Source organism: Pteropus medius, unplaced genomic scaffold (genome assembly GCF_902729225.1).
Source record: "Pteropus medius unplaced genomic scaffold, Ma_sr-lr_union100, whole genome shotgun sequence".
NCBI classification, from domain to species: Eukaryota; Metazoa; Chordata; class Mammalia; order Chiroptera; family Pteropodidae; genus Pteropus; species Pteropus medius.
The window spans coordinates 2,470,872-2,484,521 of record NW_024344240.1 but is presented as its reverse complement, the minus strand read 5'-3'; the positions used below and the strand labels follow the sequence as shown (position 1 = coordinate 2,484,521).

Below are 13,650 nucleotides of genomic sequence, written 5' to 3'. Positions count from 1 at the left end.
TTTTAGAGATGACAACGGCAGAGCCTTCTTACCCCAGGGTGACTACAGTTTTGGTGTCCCATAGATTTCCCATAGTTTGGGCTCTCCCAGTGAAGTTTTGGGTCTCCCATCAATTTTTATCCTAGGGGTGCTATCTGGGTCTCATTCTTACTACTACAGTTAAGGTCTTACAGAGCCTTTAATGTCTATTCATATTAATCCCTAGTGATTAAAAAATAATAGAAATTCCTTCAACAAATATTTACTGAGTGCTTACCAGGTGCCAGGCACAGCCAATGGAGCAGTGAGCAAAACAGACAAAAATGTGTCTTCATAGAAATCAGATTTCAGTGGGAGGTTCAGAAAATAAACACTAAGAATTAAACTATCAAATACAATCACATGGTGGTTACTGCTTTGGAGAAAAGCAAGCAAGGAAGCAGAGTGTAAGGGGGTTGCAATCTGAAATCAGATGGGTCGGGAGGCTTACCGAGAGGGCAAGAGGTGAACAAAGACTAAAGCAGCGAGCCTGGTGGGGATCTGGGGGAGAACGCTCCGCCTGGCGGGAATGGCCAGTGCAGAGCCCCTGCGTCCAGTGTGTGCTCGGCAAGGAAGCCGGTGTGTCTGGAGTAGCATCGGCAAAGGAGAGAGGTATAGCTCCTGAGGTTAGGGAGGAAATCGGAAGAAGGGAGAAGGGATTGTGTGAGGCCTTGTAAACCACCGCAAAGGACTTTGTTTCCACTCCGAGGAAGATATGAAGATGCTGGAGACATCTAGGCGACAGGATACGATTTAGGTTTAAAAGCAGCAATACGGCTACTGTATTGAGAAAGATTATAGAGACAAAGGTGGAAGCAGGAAAACCAGTTAGGAGGGAACTGGAATAATCCAGACAAAAGATGGTGGTGGCTGGATCCTGGGGGTAGTGAGTGGGTGGCGTGGCAGGAAGTAGCTGGATTCCAGATGTGCTCTGGAGAAGGCTGACAGGGTCTGCCGATGGCATACTGGGGAGGCGCGAAAGAGAACATTCGCAGGAGGAGTGGGTTTTGTAGAGGGAGAAGGTCAGGGGTTCAGTTTTACACCTATTAAGTTTGAAGCGATGATCGGATTGCGGTCGTCAGGCAGACAGCTGGATATGCCAGCCTAGCGTTCAGGGAAGAAACCCAAGCTGAGGGTAAATGCGGTAATCTTCGACATAGTGAGATATTTAAAGCCATGAGATTAGATGCGATCAAGGGAGTGTGTGTAAATCGAAACTCTCTGAGGATTGAGTCCTAGGGCACTCTGATGTTTGATGGTCAGCGAGATGCGGAGCGTCCCTCCAAAGTGGCTGAGAAAAAGCAAACAACGCAGAGTGGAAAAGCCTAGAGAATGTGCTCTGTGGCAGGCCAAGCGCAGGACGTGTTCTGGAATAGTGGAAGTGATTAGTTCTATCAAAAGCTGCCGATACCTGCTTTGCTGTTTCTCCCTAGTGCTTATCCCTGTCTAACATCGTATATCACGAAGGTGCTGGAAGGGAGGGGAGGCAAGGCGGCATGGCGAGCTTGGGCATGATGACTGAGCTAAATCCCAGACCTCTAGACACAAAAGTCGACCGACAGCTTCCAATACTGAGGAGAAAATGCAGAATTAACAAGCTATTTGGACATAGGAGAAACAGCTGAAAGGAAGCTGGGAATGGGACTCATGGATAGAGAGTAGTAGCGTAGATGACTACTGTTTTTCTTTAAGTCGTAACTTTTAAAACTGTATCTCTACATCATTTTGATAAAAAATGAAAAACAATCAGTCAGAAAAAAAAAATGCATGAGTTAGATGCCTAGTTCCCAGCCTCGGAGCTATAAACTTATGGCCAGAGGCCAGCGACTCATCACGTATTATTTAAATACTGAGTAGGTTAGATCTTGTACATTATGTGTCCTGTAGCTTTTCAACATACCACTGCTTTCACCACTACAAATTAAAGGCATTCCTAAAATTGTAATATTTCATCACTGAAGATTTTATCATTCAATTGGTACTAAAAGTACAACCACTGTTGTGATCATCCATATAATTTTTTAACTTTAAAAACAGCTCCTAACTCAAAGTTTAGAAACTTTTATAAGAATTAAGTTATAATTGCAGAGTTATTCAATTTATGAGAATGCCTTTGTAATAAACTCTTAGAAGGCAGAGATGATCCTTTCTACACGGATATAGCTTTTTTGCACGTTCCCCTTTCCAAACAATTTAGAGTTCCTTGAAAAAAGATAATGCGCTGTGTACCTAGAACAGTTACCAACACAGGTGACAATAAATAATATGTAACATTTCCTAAGTGCTTTGCCTGTGCTAGACACTACTTTAAGCACTCTACATGTATTTTTACTTAATTACTATTGAAGAACACAACATGGTTTCTGAAGTTGATGACAGAAGAGGAAACTGAGGTACAGAGGTTAAATAATTCTCAAGGACACATAAAAATGGCAAAACTAGGATTAGAAGCCAGGCAATCTCTCTCCAGAGCCTTAGCTATAAATGTCTATGTAGAATATTAATGTTTGTCGACAAAAAACAATGATATAATAAACCCAGTGGCAATTAATCTTAACTAGTGATATAAAACAAAACCATCATTTGGGTTATGGATGATCTGATGACTTCTTCAGATGTATATTTGAAAGGCTGGTTATTTGATAGTCTCACCTTTTTCTTTTCGTCCTGGGTCATCTGTTTTCCTATTTGTTTCTGGAAAGGAAAGACAAAACAAAATAAGTACTGTGAAAGTCACCATTCGATATCTCAAAATATAGGACTATATTTAATGAATTCAAATCAATAGGATTTAATATTTCTGGGCAAACGATTAAATTTTTCTAAATTCTGAGTTCTTTGCATACAAACTTTGTTTAAAAATATTAAGATTAGACTCATTTGAATTACTTGTGGAAGTCACTGAGCAGTGACAAGGTTTCAGGTGCCAGGCTACGGGTTTCTCCTCTGTCACAGTGGATACGGGTGATCTTTACCACCGCAAGCACTGTATGAGAATGAAGACAAACTGGGGTAGGTAGAAGCCCTCATCAAAGGGGGTATGAGGGAGGTAGATACAGGTAAAGGGTGTCAAACATGGTGACGACAGTGAACATACAAGGCAATATACAGATGATGTATTATTGAATTGTACACTTGAAACTTATATAATTTTATTAACCAATGTCACTCCGATACATTTTTTAAAAAGCTTGTTCAATATTTTTTATTGTCTCCTAAAAACATAAACTGTAATAGGTACCATGTGCTTTAAAGGAATGTGTCACATGACAGAGAACACTAGTCTTGTTCCTCTAAGGACTTCACACACACACACACAGGTAAGCTGCTGGCAGGTGCCTGACCTGAGCCCAAGAGCCCCCCTCTGTCAGCTTTTCTCCAAGGGAATCGATCACACTTAGTGTCTCACCCACAAACGGGGTTCCCACAGACAGTGAAACCTACCCAGAACCTGCACTGGCCAAAGAACAGCCATCTCACAGGGAAGAGACCAGCACGCGACCTGACCTTGTGCTGGTAATCAAGCTGCTACATTCATTTATAACCTCACATCTGGCCCACTGTTTAATACAGGTTAGCATCTAGTGAATTTTCAAGGTAGATCAGCTGATTGCAGTCGCAGGAGGTACTTATCGGGTCTTTGGGTGTTTCTAGGAACGTGTGTGTGTGCGTACGTTGGCGTAGGGATGGAGCAGCTTGGGAGACTGATGAAAAATCACAGACTCTGGCCTTTCCTCACAGAAGACATGAGAGGATGTGGGTGCCGTCTGGGGTGGGAACACAGACGCAATCACGGAGCACTTGACTTTTTGGTCCCTAGTTTCCTATATTGATTCCTATAAAACATTTCATTTGGGGGACGTGAGAAGTAAATCTGAGGCAGGCTTCTGATGCAAGGAAGGACTTTTTTCAGGTCAAGCATTGTTCTCCCTTGCAGCCCTAGGTGAGAGGAAGGGGACTAACTTTGAAAGCTACAGTGTGTCAGGCTTAGTACTAAGCGTATCGCATATACCTCTTGTCCCTGACACCCGATAGCGAAAGGTCTTATCTCTCTCTGTGCAAAGGAGGAAGCTGAGAAAGTAGAATGCCCAAAGTTATCAAGGTCAGCCGTTGACATCATTTCAAAGCATATGATCTTTCCACTGTGCTGTTTTTTACCTTTCTAGAAAAAGAAAAAATGCCTAAGAAGTGTCAGGTCTTGACTTATGCAGAGTATGTTTTATAAATTTGACTGCCATAACACTTTCTGGCCAGTGCTACAGATGGTACCTAGGATATTTAAAAACAAAAACAAAAACACCTCGATCTTATTAACTACAACCTCGTCATTAAGTTAGGCAGTGCATCCATCATTCAATAGGATGCACTCTCGTTGGCATCAGGGATACAGGACTGAAGAAAAGAATCAAAAATCTCAAGGAGCTGTTTTTCTAGGGGTGTCAGCAACACCTGCACAACCCTCAGTAACGCATTCCCTGGTGCCAGGTACTCACTCCAGAGTACCGTGAATGGCCTCGGGCTGGTAGGCGGTTCAGCCTTGCCCTGTTTCCTGGTCTGTGAGCAGGGATGACGTCCATCTACTGGGAAACGCAACTACCTCACACACACGAAGCTCTTAGCAGAGTAAGTGCAGTCGGTGAAAGTGAGTTTGCTCACTCTTAGTTTCAAGTCTTATTCTAATTGTTTCTTTTAGGCATGGTGGAGAAAACAACACTTTCTAGAACTCGAGAAGCTCAAACCAGGATGACTATCCTCCCAAGATGATGGTCAGAGGATCACAAGGTACAGGGAGTGAGGTGGGAGTGGCCTTGCCAGGGAATAACCAAACGAGGACTGAACAAAACCTGCAAAGGATGGGCACCAGGGCTATTTCACTGTAATCCTGCCCCCAGAAATGGAGCATAATAGTAAATTTTAAACAAATTTTAAACAAAATACCAGAAACAGGTTAGGGAAGGGGCTAAAGGTATTCCTTGGTGATTTTAGTCATCAAAATGCTTATAGTATTCTAAAATACCAGTAAGTCCAAAATGAACCAATTTTATTATGTAACGAAATAAAAAATATACTTCAGAATGACAGTATAAAGAAGAATTCTGCATTTTATTGCACTCAAATAACATTAAACAGAAAGACATTTATATTATTTTTAGAAAATCCACTGATGTTGCCCAGCATGGCATATATTTGTAAAGGCTCATTAATTCAGATATTTGGAATTAAAAAGTATTTGAAGTTGACCACAGCATAATGAATCCTCTATTTCTAGAGATGATTATATACAAAAATCCAGTAGAATTTATTTTATTCATTTATCTTTTTTATGTCACTCCTAAGTTTCCCTAAAAAAAAATATATATGGCTTTATAAAAAGTAGTGTTCTATGATTCACAATATGAAGAGCTTTATTAGAATTTATATTACCCATATCACAGCTTTAGAAAATTATTGCTTTTCTTATTATTTGAGGTTTCACTACACGTTGGATCAGCATGCATAACTTACTATATTATAATATTACATTATGATCTATAATGATGAAAATATAAAATCTTTTTTGATTTTAACCCTAAAAGCAGGAAAAACATTACCTTATCTTCAATGTTAACATAATCAACAGCTACCCCTGACTAGTAAATAAAACCACTTGTTATGGCTTTTTTATGTAGCTCATGGTCCTTTCAAAAGGATGTTATAGCTACCTTCTTTGCTAACGAATGAAAATTTTCGTCACAGCAACTATTCCTGAGCCACAAATGAACCACATTAAAAATAGAAGAAATGTTTCAGAGTAGCAGGAAAAGGCTCGTGCGTGTGGAAACGCAGCAGGCGTGTGGCTCCGTGAGTGCTCTCCACACGCCCCAAAGCAAGCCTGCGAGGGGCGTGGGTGACCTTACTGGTGAGAGCACCTGCCGTCCTTGGTGCTGGGAGAGCATCACTTATTTACCCAAAGGCAGAGCAATCTTTAAGTTATGCACCAGTAATTTATATTGATTTTCTAAAATTTAAACAAATACTAAATGGACGACAGCTATTATATGTCATTAATCCAAGTTGCCGAAAAGCGTTTTTGTGTGATATAGCAGGCCATGTCTTTTCTCTTTGCCCTAATGAGGAATTTCAGTTTCCCCTCATCATTCTGAAAAATAAATTAACCACGATAATTTAAAACTTTTGCTGAAATATTATTTTCTCTATTTAACGAGCTAAAAGCTAAAGGAATGTGAAATTCTGAATTCTACCTTGAATACTCAAAGTTAATAAAGACTTTTTTTTAAGGATATCAGTGCAGATATATACAACTCAAATCTTCACAGATAATGATGACCTCTACTAGTGTTTTCAAGGGTGCTAACGCAAGGTACCTCTAACAGTGTTTAAATCCCGTTTAACGCAGTTTGCACAAATCAGCTGAACACAGTGTTAATTCCTAATAATATATATTAAAACTCTGTCAAGACAAATGCCGCTACATCATCAATATAATTATTAACTGCTGTCTGGAAAACACACATCAATGTAGGTAGGAGTAAAAGCCGAGTCACACACACAAAAGAAAATGCAATGGATTCACTAACGCTATCAAGAAAGGACATGCAGGAATGTAACATTACATGTAGTTTTTGTTTCTAAAAAAAATACACTAAAATGCCAGTGGACTATGATTCATTCAAAACATCTTTAGTGTTCATTCCCAAAGATCTTGATCTGCTCAGTAATTACTTCACAAGATCTATCACAGCCATCTTTTGGAGCGTATGGTTAGGCTGGTCCTCCTGTGGAAGTGGGGGCAGTCTTTCTGAAGCTTTAAGTATCTGCAAAAATAAGGGGAAATCTAAATTAAAGGACCAACTAGACATAGACTGTGAAACTGCTTCATTTTCATTGACTTTTTAAAAACCCACCAACAGAAGTGAATGCTTTTTTGCTTTTGTGCTGCTGTTTTTAAGGGCAACTTGATAACAGAACGGTTAACTGCCTAGAGAAGTTCCTGGGGTGACCTGCAAAGCTGTTGATGAAAACTGAGGTTCTTTAGGGCATCTGAGAATTACAACTGAATTTAAGTTTTTCACTCTTTTGAGAAATATAAGCATTAATATTTTTCTCCCATCAATCTTTTCACTGTACTAAAAAGGCACATAATTGAGAAAAAAAAACTAGTACGGTATTTGAAAAACAAATATAGGAAGGATTTTCAAGGAGCAACTGGATACTGTAAGTTGCGGTTAAAATATATTACTTTAATAATTTTATGCCAATTTTAATATAATTGACAATATAAAGTCAATTAAAAAAATTAAGGATTTTGAAAGAAAATTCATTCCTGTCAAACTTTCCGCAAATACTTTCTCATTCCAAACTTTAGTATCGATTTATTTTTCTCTCATAGCATTGGATCTATTACAATTAGAGAAAATGATCTGGAACAGATGAAGACTCATCCAATTTTTCCTTTTTTCCCTCCTTCCTTCCTTCTTTCCTTCCTTCCTTCATCTATCTATCCATCCATCCATCCATCCATTTACATGTGTTATGTGCGTTTCTATGTGTAACCAGAAATTTTTGTCTAAGCAGAATTATTTGGTGCTAAGGTGAAGAAACTAGAAATTATATGCATACTTTTATACATCTAATGAAATAAGTGTTTATGTCCACGAAAAAGACATGTACAAGAACAGCCATAGCAGCTTTCTTCACAACAGCCCCAAACTGGAAACAGTCAGTACAGCCATCAATGTAGAACAAATTTTTTTTAAATGTAGTATTTTTATAGTAAATAACAATAAGACCAAATTATTTTACATTAACTATGTGTATGAAACTCAAAGACAGGATGCTGAACAAAGACACTATAAGAACAAGCATTTCTGTAACCTGTGCAATCAAAAATACCCTGAGACCAAGGTAAGTTGTTCAAAGTAGAATGATGAGTACTGATAAAAAGGCAAACAAACTAAAGCCCAGTTATAATTTTGAACAACTTAAATAAATGCTCCTAGATCTTCAAGGACAACTCCACTCAGAAGTGGCACACCGAGTGGCAAACCCGACACCTCCAAAGGCAGGCTGGTCACGTCCCTGCCACTCTCCATGTCCTGCCTTCTACGTCTCCATTAGGTTTCATCGTTTATTCATTCGAGTCAGACACACGGGCACCATCCTGACTCTACCCCCGCTTCAGCCCTCTCACCCGTCAAATTATTTACAAGTCTGATTTCTAGGAAATCAAGCCCCCTCTTTATTCCTTCTCCCACAGTTCAGGCTCCACTGTTTCCGGCCAAGGTTCGTACATCCGCCCCCTTACTAGTCTCCACCTTCTGGCGAAGCAGCAGAATGACCAGAAACACTGATGCTCCCATATCTCCATTTTGGATAACACAATTATAATCACAAAATATAAAAATAAATTTTTTGTGCGTGGCATGGTATGACAGAAAAATTATTGATGGAACCAGTTAGTCAAATGGTCTTAAAGTATCTGGCAAGAAGTTTTACTCTCGTGAATTTCTAAAGTGATTCCTTCATAAATCATACAATTTGTGCTACATATATTTATGCTGTCACATTGCTAGACATACGTTATAAGATTTCACGTAAGAATATGAGTTTGAGGAGAAATGTGAAAATCTGCTAAAGAAAAAGGGATTCCAAAATCAATTTTTAAAAATCTGGGATTTAAAATGATCAGTTTTTAGGACTGACCTTTTATATCCCTGCCAAGAGTTTATCAGCAAAGCACTTATAAATTCACAAACATAAAGAGACAGCAAAATTTAAGCTATTGGAAAACTTATTTTTCTACACTGAATCATAATTAACCTTCAACATTCCTGAGTTCTAACTGATATACTAATGTACATTAAGAAAAAAACACCAAAGAATACAACATTTTCTGTTTTATCAGACCAAAACAGCTCTCTAAACTCATCAGCTCTTAGGCCTGCATTTATTTAAAATCCTCTAGAGCACAGCAGCTGAGAGTGTGAACACGGGAACCAGATAGAAGGACCGATCCAGTCCTATCGCTGTCAGCTCTGTGACCTCAGGCAAGTTACTGCGCCGTGCTGTGTTGATTTTCTCATCGGTAAAATGGGGATAACAGCATAGCTACCCCTGCAGCTACTGGAAATAATAAATGAGTTAATTCATGTAATGTGCTTAGAAGAGAACCTAGATAATGCTTACTAAACGTAAGCATTCATTATCCCCTAGTGTATGGCTGGATACAATAATGATAAATTAGATAGCTCCTGCCCCACGGAATTACCACACCAATAAATATTTTTATTGACTTTAATAAGCAATAGTAAGACTGTATTAGAATGTATTAGTCTTAGAATGATCAGGGAAGACAAAGTAACTATCAATTAAATTCTGAGGGCCAGGAAAAAGTGAACTGATATCCAGCATTTTGGAGTTTTTCCCTGAATAAAAGAATTTTAAAGATTAAAAGGCAGTAAGAAGACAGGCGCTACAATTAGGGTGCCCACAGTTTCTGCAATCACATACACAATTAAACACCATTACAAAAGCAATCAGCCTACTGTACAAAAGATCATGAATACAGATTTTTGGCTATTATTTTTTAAGTGCGAATAATAAAAAATCGTAATATAAAGTTAAGACAGAGAGGGTAATAGAAATAAACAAACCAAGCACAATCACTGAAAATGACTGTTGCTAGCTCTCGGTCCTACATTCTCTTCCGGCAAGGTCAGACCACACTGTGCAGCGGGTTGACCAGATTGTTATGACACCAAATTATGGGCTACAACTTCCGGAACAGGCCTTTCAGAATTCAGCTTCTCTTAGATATTTGCCAATGATACATCTGATAAGGGATTAATGTCCAAAATTTATGAAGAACTCATACAATTCAACAACAGCAACAACAACAAAAAAAAAACCCAGACGATCCAATTATTAATTACTGGGTGGAGGACCTAAACAAACTTTTCTCCAAAGAGGACACACAGAGGGCCAAGAGACGTGAAAAGATGCTCAATGTCCCTAATCACCAGGGAAATGCAAATTAAAACCACAATGAGATATCACCTCACACCTGTCAGAGTGGCTGTCATCAGTAAATCAACACACAAGTGCTGGCCAGGCTGTGGAAGGAGGGGAACGCTCGTGCACTCTTGGTGGGACTGCAAACTGGTGCGGCCGCTATGGGAAACAGTTTGGAGGTTTCTCAAAAAGTTCAAAATCGAACTACCTTGTGACCCAGCAATTCCACTTAAGGAATTTATCTGAAGAAATCCAAAACACTAATTCAAAAAGATACATGCACCCTTACGGTCACTGCAGTGCTATTTACAATAACCAAGATATGGAAGCCACCTAAGTGCCCGTCAATAGACAACTGGATTAAGAAGAGGTGCTACAATGGACTATTACTCGGCCACAAAAAAAAAAAAATCTTACCATTAGCAATGACTTGGATGGACCTAGAGGGTATTATGCTAAGTAAGTCAGACAAAGAAAGACAAATACCATATGATCTCACTCATAGATCAGAGAACTGGTGAATGAATGCCAGATAGGAGGGGGACTGGGGATCTGGGTGAAAAAGATAAAGGAATTAAGAAGTACAAATTGGTATTTACAAAATAGTCATGGGATGTGAAGTACAGCATAGAGAAGATAGTCAATATTATTGTAATAACTATGAATACTGCCAAGTGGGTACTAGACTAACTGGGTGAATCACTTCATAAATTATATAAATGTCTAACCACTATGCTGTACACCTGAAACGAATATAATATTGAATGTCAACTCTAGTAGAAATGTTTTTTTTTTTTTAAATAAATTTTTAAAAATAACAGAGGAGTATAACCATAAAAAAGATCAGGCTAATTAATTACTAAATGGTGACAGCCATAGCTACCATTTACTGGGAGCTTATTATGTCAGGAAGTATGTATATTAATCAAATTTTCATTTTTATGTGCTTTAGTTGTTAAATATCTCATCTAAAAAAGCACTTTTATCCCAGCAGTCTAACCATTTGGTATTTTATACCTATGTTCCAAGGAAATTCTTGTGCTTAGTTTATAAAACATGGAAATAAAAGCATAGAACTTTTTGGTCAGAAAATAATATTACCTTTCATATCTTCACTAAAGTTAGGTCAATATTAAAAAATGTACTGTAACTGGAAAAAATGTTGCAGAAACTCAGTATTTTTAGGAATACTTATAAAACAATTAAAAAAAATTTTTTTTTATGGTGACACTGGTTCAGCTGTACACTTAAACAGTAAGGCATATACATGTTTACACTGTGTGTTCACCTCCTATAGTTAGATTTCCTTCTGTCACCACATATTTGACTTCCTTTACCCCGTCTACCTCCCCCCTCCCCCTTACCACCCTCTGGTAACCACTAGTCTATAGTCCATGTCCATGAGTCTCTGTTTGTTTGTCCTGCTCATTTGTTGCTTTTAGGTTTATATCCCACATATAAGTGATGTCATGTGATTTTCAACTTTTTCTGTCTGGCTTATTTCACTTCGCATGATTTTAAAAGACATGGATAGTAATCGAAATGCGAATTCAATAATCTGCTCTGCCTCCTCAAGAAAGAAGAGAACACTCTGTGACATCTCTCTCAACAATACAGAGCAAACTACAAAAGTAGGACAGAAACATCAACCTTCCTTGCTGTGTGTCGTTCCTGAACACCAAGTCTATATACACACCCAGTAGTCACCATGTAAAAGATCAATTTCTCCATGGATTTCTTTTCTCATTCATATTACAATACCAACGACTTAGTTCTCTTAAGTATTTGTACATATTTTTATAAATGTACATGGTATGACAACTATCAAAACCTAAAACATCCAATTGTTAAGTAAAGATGAGCTGAGGTATAACTTAAAATATTCTTTGATTATAAAAGTTTTTCCCTTGAAATTCAGTATTCAATAAATTTTGGCAGGCACAGTTATCTCTACCAAAATCAATAATAGTAATGCACATCATTGCTATGAAATTCACATTAGGCATAACGTGAAAAATATGAGTAAAAATTGAACCAATGACACAAAAAGGGAAAAATGGAAATAAAACAGAAACAAGAAGAAATACACTTTGGAAAAAAAGAATTGGAAAATCTTAATAAAACATTGTTTTCCTATGAGAACAGGAAGTTTACATGTTCATTTCTGATTATAGGTACAGCTAATGTCACCTCCAAAATGCATTGGAAAGCACAGGCCATGGTTGAAATGCTTCTCCCATTCTTTACATTTACTGATGATGAGAGGGACATGTGGGGGAAGGTAAGGGAAAGTCAAGAACTGGGTCAGCACAGTGGACTGAAAGGAAAGACTGCAGGGTCCTGACAAGTCGTAGGCAGCCTGGCCTCGCGGGGGCGGAGCGGGGAACGTCGCAAATATATGTACTATTAAACTTGCATCTTAAGGCAATTCTGGTTCCATATCGTCCATCAAATAGCCTGTCAGTCAAAAAAAAGGAAGAAAATAAAAACCTAACTTCCACTACTACCTCCATCTGTAATGGCAAAACTCACATGTCCTTTGATCACGAACACTCCTCTAATTCTAGGGCAACGAATATGTGCTAGAGTGAAATCTGATATGTAGTTTCCATTACTTTGGCTCACCTGATCAAAACACAGAAAATTTTCTTTTTAAGTTGAGGTATAATTAATCCTTGTGTCTCGAGACTTTTACTCTTCACAGATTTAGTTCACACGGCTGGTTTGAATATCAACACCATATTTTAAATTAAACAAAAAAGGAAAAAGCAACACATTTGATGAACTATCACATACCTGGTGGTATTTCCTGCTGTTCTTCGGCTGGAGGCACACGTACTTCTAAAATAAATAATAGAGTTACAATCCATTACATGTTGCTGACCAGTATTTCAAATATGGATTGCTGGTATTTAAGTTACAGTGATTATTTTTACAGATTTTTTTTTGGGGGGGGCGGGGATTCAATTGCAATCATTATAAAAAGAACAGGTTTTTACACCATCGCAACAAAGAAAAATTAGCTATAACTTTGTAAAATGTTGTACATTTTTCAAGTGTTCTGTACAACAGGCTGCCTGCCTAACCTCGAACCTCACTGCTCAGCAAGAGATAGAAACTAAAACCCACAATGTGTATGAGAATTGATAGAACTGAGGAAAGATATTTAAAGCACCTTGTTTCTTCTTAAAAAAATGTTTTAATGTTTTAACTCATAACTCTAATTTTCACGTGAACAAAAGCAATGAAATTGAAATAGAATCGTAAAAATAAGTCACTATTATCAACAAAGTTTTACGAAAATATTCAAGATGACATAGTCTAAGACTAGTCAAAAATGTGGATGTGAATTTTTAACATCTTGTCTTTTTCTCTGATTGCTTCAACCTACTTATAACCAGAGACAGATCGCACCACCCACTGATACAATGACATATTGATCTGATTCGCTTTATAAAATTACATTGGGTAGTAGAATCTTCATACCTAACAACCCAGGTGGCGGCACCTCAACCTAGAGAGAAGAGCACATCAGCTTTCGCTTTGCTCCTTAACACTTGCAACAGGCTTTGGTGAAAGGTGGGACTGTTAATAGCATTTTCTAAAACTCAAAATATTTAT

General features: G+C 38.1%; 1 protein-coding gene across 2 annotated transcripts in view; it reads right to left on the bottom strand.

Moving 5' to 3' along the window:
• The window catches only part of ASPH (aspartate beta-hydroxylase), a 177,561-nt gene that overhangs the window by 92,589 nt on the left and 71,322 nt on the right, over nucleotides 1-13,650 (bottom strand). For both annotated transcript variants that reach the window (XM_039868860.1, XM_039868861.1), the window contains exons 12-13: nucleotides 12,826-12,870; nucleotides 2,671-2,712 (exon numbers count right to left, since the gene is read on the bottom strand). In XM_039868860.1, coding sequence (XP_039724794.1) covers nucleotides 2,671-2,712; nucleotides 12,826-12,870 — 87 coding nt within the window. The remainder of the gene's footprint in view (nucleotides 1-2,670; nucleotides 2,713-12,825; nucleotides 12,871-13,650) is intronic.